General features: G+C 43.3%; 1 protein-coding gene across 1 annotated transcript; it reads right to left on the bottom strand.

The window, feature by feature from the left end:
• Nucleotides 1-338: 338 nt before the first annotated feature.
• On the bottom strand, nt 339-4,243 carry LOC115132850 (zinc finger protein 64-like). The gene is made up of 6 exons (XM_029665588.2): nt 4,017-4,243; nt 3,544-3,702; nt 3,140-3,286; nt 2,814-2,876; nt 2,448-2,699; nt 339-2,220 (listed from the first exon to the last, which is right to left on the bottom strand). The coding sequence occupies exons 1-6, from the start codon at nt 4,036-4,038 to the stop codon at nt 680-682; spliced, it is 2,184 nt and encodes a 727-aa protein (XP_029521448.1). The 5' UTR covers nt 4,039-4,243; the 3' UTR covers nt 339-679.
• Between the last annotated feature and the right edge of the window lie 4,005 nt (nt 4,244-8,248).

Below are 8,248 nucleotides of genomic sequence, written 5' to 3'. Positions count from 1 at the left end.
CCCATGTCAATGCCATGAAAGGCTGCAATACAAAGAACAAACGTCCCATAGCTCAAAGGTCTCCACTGACATCTAGTGGACAAATTAGAAACCTCTATTGAGAGACAATGGGTGACTGGAAAGGTAAAAGGTAATGGCAAGCTATTTCTGTCCATACCCATCTAGGTTTTTAATGTAAGTTATCAATTTCTATCATGAAGATCTCTATCATGGAGATCTGACTTTGTAATGTTAATACTCATGCATGGTCAATGACAGGTTGATTAAAGCAGACACATGAACCAAGAACAATATATTTCAATTAGCATTTCAAAAACAATAAGAGAGTAGCACAGAAACACAAGCAGATACTGTTTTTATTTGTTTTTATTTCATGACACTTTAAGTAATGCATTTTCTTCATCTGAATTGTAAAGGTCATGATTGGAAAACATGTCAAAGATGACTGTAGTCAGATTGACTAGTTTGTACCAAACACACTTTATTTTTCAACTCTGGATTTATGATGAATAACTAAGTTTACCTAAACATGACAAAGCTATGACATGGGTCAAGAGTCAATGTAATGTAACTTGCACATGAGAACATTCTGTAACAGAACATGAGCTGCTATCTAACCGGTTGTTATAGCTATCTATTTGATCTGTTGCAGACAAACAGTACAGTAATGGTGGTCTAGTCAGTCTTGGAGGCCATCAATGTTGTGTGTGTCTGACACTGAATAGAGGTTCTGTGTAGAGACTGAGAGGTGTTCTAGAACAGGCTGATTCTGGGCAGTCACCACCAGAGGCAAGCCGTGGATGACCACTTCCTGGCTGCCTAAACTGATGCTAGGGACCATGAGACTACTGTCCTCCTCACAGGTGGTAATGCCATTGTCCCCAAACTCCTGCACCACTGTTACCTGTGCCTGCTTGGGCAAGTCTTCCGAGGGGCCACCTTCGCTACACATCATGTCCGGGGGCGAAAACCTGGAGGTGGCCGTTGCCATGGTGACTAGCTTACTGTGGTTCCCTCCCTCCGTCACCACAGTAACCTCTGTGCCCCCCTCCTGAATGAGAGCACTGAGACCCTCCAGATCTGAGCAGGTGGTGATGAAGGTCTGTGTGCTGCTGCGGTGGGCTGAGGAGTCCTGGGAGGCGATGGCTGTCTGAAGTAGGGCCTGGTGGAGAGGGTTACGGCTGTCCCCTAGGGAGAGGTGTGTCAGCAGGACTGTCTGAGGCTCCAGAGAGCCCCCCTCTACCTGTTTCTGAGCTCCTAGCTGCTGTATGGGCATGAGGCTCATACAGTTGACCACCATGCCCTGGGTCTCAGGGCTCAGGAAGACCGTGGTGGATCCCTTGGTGTGCTGCCCAAAGTCTAGCCCAGCCTGCTGGGGAAGGAAGGAGCCCTCCTGACCCAGAGGGTGGGAAACTATGATTTGGAGTTGGGCACTGCTGTAGGAGGCCAGGGGGTCCGAGGCCAGGGGAGTCAGGGGGACCTGGTGGAGTGGGATTTGGGTGGTGTGGCTGTCTTGCCTGGGTACATGGCTCACAGTCACAACACTGTGCTGGGAGGTGATGGGCTGGAGCGTCAAAGAGAGAGTCTGCTGGGAGTCTGAGTCCTGGTGCTGCTTCCTGTGGCTGCGCAGAGAGTCCTCCCTCACGAACGACGCCTCGCACAGGTCACAGCAGAAGGCCCGCGTTGCGTCCAGCTTGGCCCGGTACCGGGAGCTCACAGGCTTGGGAAGGTCCTCTCCGTTACAGACATCAGCTTTGCCTCTTTTTCCATCGACACCTGTGTCAGGCTTGTCCGTGTGGCACTTCTTCTTCTTGTGGATGACCAGGTTGCTGCGCTGCTTGGTGGCGAAACTGCAGAAGTCACATTTAAAAGGTCTCTCCTCAGAGTGGATCCGCTCATGGACCTTGAACGCCCCCTTGCTGGAGCAGGAGTAGGTGCACTTGGAGCACTGGATGGGTTGAGTGGGCTGGTGCTCTCGCGAGTGCTGCCTCAGAGCTGTCTTACTGGTGCACAGAAAGTCACAGTCAGGGCAGCGGAAGGAGTTGGCCGTGCCGTGTTTTATCTGGACGTGTGATTTCAGGTTGCCCTTCATGGCACAGCGGTAGTCACAGAAGTCACACTTGTAAGGCTTCTCACCCGAGTGTATGCGGATGTGCCTCTTCAGGTCAGAGTTGATCTTGAACTTTGCTTCACACCGAGTGCACTGGAAAGGTGCGTCCCCTAAAGTAGAGGAATATATACATTTATATAACATCAGACAAATAAAACGTAAGTTTGTTAGACTTTTTTAGAAGTCAAAAATCAGTCTTATATCAAGATGAGCCCATGTCCCATATTTCAGTCCCAAATGAACGGGGAAACAAAGTAGACCATTCGCTAACCTGATTTCAGAACCAGACTTACACAATGCAATGCTTAAGTGTACTAATCAACCCAAGCAGACCCACCAGTGTGTGAGCGGAGGTGCACGGTGAGCTGGCTGGAGTTGCGGCTGGCATAGGGGCAGATCTGGCACTTGAAGGGCCTCTCATCATAGTGGATACGGAGGTGTTTCTTCAGACTGCTGCTGTCGGCCGCAGCGTAGGGACAGTACTTGCACTTGTGAGGCTTCTCTCCCGTGTGGGAGCGGAAGTGCATGTTCAGCTTGTCCCTCCGGCTGAACCGCTTGTGGCATAACTCACATTCAAACGGCTTCTCACCTGGGCACACACAAGGATTGGAGGACAAATAAATGTCAAAATCGCAATACATACTAGGATGAGAACTCAATAGAATTTGATTTATGATAAAATTCCACTGGTATTATTACATACCAGTATGTGTTTTGAGATGTCGCTCCATGTCTTTCTGACCGTACTGTGTCTTGAAAGAGCATCCTAGGGGCAAAGGAATAAATGATGCATTTGATTAGAAAAGTGATTGATTCATGCACCCTGAATATAAGTGTTGTTTGAACCACATTTCAAGAAAACTTTACTGTACTAATAATTAGTGTAAAAGCCAGCTATAAAAAAAGTAAATCGACCCAGAAAAGAGCAAATTGGTTGTAACTGACCAGCGGATATTGTGCTCCCTCCCTACCAGCAGTATGGAAGGAATGTGTCACAGGACTAATGAAAGAGGAAGTGAGGGTACCAACCTGAGAAACAGCAGCTGCGCCTCTTTGAAGTCAGGGCAGGTTTTAATTTTTTGGAAGGTGTTTTAGAGGCTTTGGTCAGAATATTTTTGACACCTCTCATAACACACGTCTGGTAAGTTTCCTCAAAACCAAACTCTGTGCTGGAATCTAGGGGGAAAAGTGGAAAGGATTTCTGACTGTATAGGATACATTTCCAGAAAACTGAGGAATTATCAGATTGTTACCATGGTTACTGAGTAACCAAATAACCAATTTTTAACTTGCCTTTATAACAAGTTGTATTTGAAGGAGAAAATATATAGGCTATGCATTGTTCCAATGGTATATTTAAGGAGTCTGAGGTAGCCTTTCATAATCTCTTCAAACTAGCCTGTGGATAAAACACCTTGCAAGAATAGTATTACCTGTAAGAGTAGGTGCCTTAGATGCTGATATGTCAGAGGAGGGTATGTGGCAGCCATTTTGCTTGTGGGCCAGAAAGACTTCAAAGTTATTGTACTGCTGCTTACAGAACCCACAAATGTGGATATCTGGGCTCACTTCCACAAGTACATGGTTCCCTCCTGTTGACGAGGAAGAGGGGATAAAACCCTGCTTTCATTCAAGAACATTGACAACCAATAGCCTAACCTGCAAATACCAAGACTCATCATACACCTTAGAGTAGGCAGTGCACGGTGTTTGAATGGGCTTTGCAATTTGTAAACATAGCTAGCCATATTGTCATATAATTGCAAACACAACTGACAGACGATAAAGGCATTGGATAACTTATTTAATACACAGAATGCGCCAGATTAACAACAAGTTTCAAATATTAATTGGACTACTAAGTGGACTTTGTTTAGAACATTTGACGTTGTTTAGAACATCTTACCCTCTCCGTTAAATGATTCCATCTTCACGCTAATATAACTGGATATCAATTCAGTTAAGGGCTCCCTAAAGGTAGGCTATCGACTTGCGACAGGAAACTCGATTGGAATTAATTCAATATAAAGTATACAACACATCAAGTGCCTTTGAAATCGAAACATTGTAATTATCTACTGACTTTTAGCTATGTACTCCACTGAACTCTAGTCGGGCAACACTGTTGCAATCATTTTACGACAGACTTCTTTTTCTATGGTAATTATTGCGGCCCGCAAACAAGCGTTAAAAGCTGCATGCCGCCACCTACTGTACAGGTTGTAAACTATAGAAAAAGATTCATTGTAGGAAAAAACAGAATCATAGAAAATAAAATATATATACTTTTTAAAATATTTTTTTAACATAATATCCCACTCCTTCAGTCACATTCCAATTCAAGCCACATCCCTACACAGACTCAGGAGCCTTTGAGGACAGACCATCCTTTAAAAGCATTTCTTGCAATGCCTCGACTGTAAACTCAGTCACAAAAATCGTTCTGCAGAACTCACAATAATTCCAATTTCCTCTAATTTCTTATTTGTTTGTGCTGTGCAGTTTATGACCATTGAAATAAATGCTACAAATTCCACATGTAATATATCAGGATCCCTTGATTGCCAAGAAACATTCACTGGTGCAGTCTCAATTACAATTGCATCTTATACGCCACTCACTCCTTCCACTCTTCTCACTGGACAGCCCTTATTCTCACCACCTCTTTCAATTCAATTCCATTTAAAGGGATTTATATGGTTTATATTGCCACAGCAAGTGAAATAGATAATAAACCATCCAAAATACAGTAAACATTACACTCACAAAAGTTCCAAAGGAATAGAGACATTTCAGATGTCATATTATGGCATATTAGCGCAATCGGAAAGTATTCAGACCACTTCACTTTTCCTATATTTTGTTACGTTACAGCCTTATTCTAAAATGGATGATAAAAAAATACAATCTCAATCAATTTTCACACAATACTCCATAATGACAAAGCAAAACAGGTTTTTAGAATGTTTTGCAAATTTACGAAGAATAAAAACTGAAACATAACATTTACATAAGTATTCAAACCCTTTACTCAGTACTTTGTTGGAGCATCTTTGGCAATGATTACAGCCTTGAGTATTCTTGGGTATGACGCTATAAGCTTTGCACACCTGTTTTTGGGGAGTTTCTCCCATTCTTCTCTGCAGATCCTCTCAAGATGGGGAGCGTTGCTGCACAGCTATTTTCAGGTCTCTCCAGAGATGTTCGATCAGGTTCAAGTCTGGGCTCTGGCTGGGCCACTCAAGGAAATTCAGAGACTTGTCCCGAAGCCACTTCTGCGGTGTCTTGGCTGTGTTCTCAGGGTCGTTGTCCTTTTGGAAGGTGAACCTTCTCACTATTCTGAGGTCCTGAGTGCTCTGGAGCAGGTTTTCATTAAGGAATGTACTTTGCTCCATTCAGCTTTCCCTCGATCCTGACTAGTCTCCCAGTCCCTGGCACTGAAAAACATCCCCACAGCATAATGCTGCCACCACCATGCTTCACCATAGGGATGGTGCCAGGTTTCCTCCAGATGTGATGCTTGGCATTCAGGCCAAAGAGTTCGATCTTGTTTTCATCAGAACAGAGAATTTTGTTTCTCATGGTCTGAGAGTCCTTTAGGTGCCTTTTGGCAAACTCCAAGCGGGATGTCATGTGCCTTTTACTGAGGAGTGGGCTTCCATCTAGCCACTCTACCATAAAGGCCTTGATTGGTGGAGTGCTGCAGAGATGGCTGTCCATCTGGAAGTTTTTCACATCTCCATAGACTCTATGGCATAGAGGAACTCTGGAACTCTGGTTCTTGGTCACCTCCCTGACCAAGGCCCTTCTCCCCCGATTGCTCAATTTGGCCGGGCGGCCAGCTCTAGGAAGAGTCTTGGTGGTTCCAAACTTCTTCCATTTAAGTATGATGGAGGTCACTGTGTTCTTGGGGACCTTCAATGCTGCAGACATTTTTTGGTACCCTTCCCCAGATCTGTGCCTTGACACAATCCTGTCTCTAAGCTCTACGGACAAGTCCATCAACCTCATGGCTTGATTTTTGCTCTGACATGCACTGCCAACTTCATATAGACAGGTGTGTGCCTTTCCAAATAATGTTCAATCAATTGAATTTACCACAGGTGGACTCCAATCAAGTTGTAGAAACATCTCAAGGATGATCAATTAAAACAGAATGCACCTGAGCTCAATTTCTAGTCTCATAGCAAAGGGTCTGAATACTTATGTAAATAAGGTATCTGTTTTTTAATTTTTAATACATTTGTAAATATTGTGTGTAGATTGATGAGAAAAAAGGGTATTTTCATACATTTTAGAATAAGGCTGTAACGTAACAAAATGTGGAAAAAGTGAAGGGGTCTGAATACTTCCCGAACACACTGTACAGTGTTGAAACGATGTGCAAATCTTTGACGAAGTGCTTTGTCAAAAAATGTTATTACAAAAAAGAGGATCCTTACAAACATATGTCCCTTTTTGACCCCCATCCTCCATCAGTGACTCGAACGACGTACACAGGTAAAAGTTGACACGTATTTATTGGGCGCTTTCCTATGCCCAGGCACTGCTGACAGATACCAGATAGGCATCTGGATTGTTATTTTAGCTAACCACATCATATGTTATAGCATTCTGTCAGTCAATGACATGGTGCGCAACCATTAGTTGATGAATGCAACATCTGAACAGGGGAACGTAACCAAAGTTAAAATAGATTGGTTGAAATGGGAAAAATTAATTAATTAATCGCGGGACTAGTTGAAGAAAAATATGACAACACATTTCAAAATGTCAGCTGAAGACGAAACATTATTGTTGGAACTTATGACGCGTTTAAAACAGCTTTTTTTGACTTACGACTGGGAAAAACCATTTTGAATGGTCATCCAATTTGGAATTCGAAGTCGGCAACTCTGGCATCATTCTAGAGCTCTGACTTTCTGACCTGAAAATCACTGACATCATGATTAGACCTCGTCTTTTTTTTCCATAGTTCCCAGTTGTCTTAAAAGCACCATTATTCCTCCCTGTTCATCTGCAAGCAGATGGTGTGCTTTTCGACAGGTGACTGCTCAAAACGCTCTAGCTAAACATTGCATTTCTACTGCTTGTTGTTGTCTGTTTATTTACCAGCAACTTGCCACAGTGTAATTGTGTAAGTGTTTTCTTCTTTCTTGCGGTCTCTTCTCTCTGCGCTCTTATCCTTCAATAATCGATCGCTTTCTCTTCTTCTTCGAGATTTGGTTGGCGGAACATATCCAACTTTTAGGTGCATACACCGCCACCTACTGTACTGGAGTGTGAGGCCAGTCACAGCCTACCTACAATAAATTCCAGTAAATTCCATACGAGCTTCAATGCCATACAACACTCCTTCCGTGGCATCCAGCTGCTCTTAAATGCAAGCAAAGCTAAATGCATGCTCTTCAACCAATCGCTGGCCACACCCGCCCACCGGTCTAGCATCACTACTCTCGACGGTTCTGACTTAGAATATGTGGACAACTACAAATACCTACGTGTCTGTTTAGACTGTACACTCTTCTTCCAGACTCACATTAAGCATCTCCAATCCAAAACTACATTTAGAATCGGCTTCCTATTTCGCAATAAAGCATCCTTCATATTTGGCAGTTGATCTACTTCAATTCGGTAAATGGCACTGTGTGCTCTTTTCGAAGGATGGATCCCAGTCTGTTCAGGGCTATGGGATGCGGAGGGTCAGAGGTGGTCTGCCGGGTGGAATGGTGGGGACCAATTGGAGGTTTCCTTAGTAGCAATGCAAATATCATGGTACAGCTATATAGACACTCAATCATCATTTTTCTTTTTAATGGTACGTTTACAAACATATATTTTGATAAATAGAATTGAAAGTTGTGTCTCATTATGGTAAGTGGTGGAATAAGAATAGCCAGTTACAATTGTAATGGCCTAGCAGATAATAAGAAAAGACGATCAGTATTTACCTGGCTAAAAGAGAAGGAATATAACATCTATTGTTTACAGGAAACAGACATAACATGGGTACAGCAGATCCCCTTATTGTATGGGACACTTTTAAGTGTGCCTTTAGAGGCCATGCAATTCAGTACTCATCTATAAAACAAAAGCAATTTAGATCAAAAGAGTCCATATTAACAAAGGAAATGGAAG

The sequence above is a fragment of the Oncorhynchus nerka genome, linkage group LG7, assembly GCF_034236695.1.
Source record: "Oncorhynchus nerka isolate Pitt River linkage group LG7, Oner_Uvic_2.0, whole genome shotgun sequence".
NCBI lineage: Eukaryota > Metazoa > Chordata > Actinopteri > Salmoniformes > Salmonidae > Oncorhynchus > Oncorhynchus nerka.
The sequence above is the reverse complement of the archived record's forward strand: the minus strand, read 5'-3'. Positions and strand labels throughout refer to the sequence as shown.

Coding starts and splice junctions, on each gene's coding strand:
- LOC115132850 (XM_029665588.2), bottom strand. CDS start 4,038: ATGGAATCATTTAACGGAGAGG. Junction 3,287..3,543: donor TAAGGCACCTACTCTTACAG/GTAATACTATTC, acceptor TTTTCCCCCTAG/ATTCCAGCACAGAGTTTGGT. Junction 2,700..2,813: donor ACATCTCAAAACACATACTG/GTATGTAATAAT, acceptor GTGTGTGCCCAG/GTGAGAAGCCGTTTGAATGT.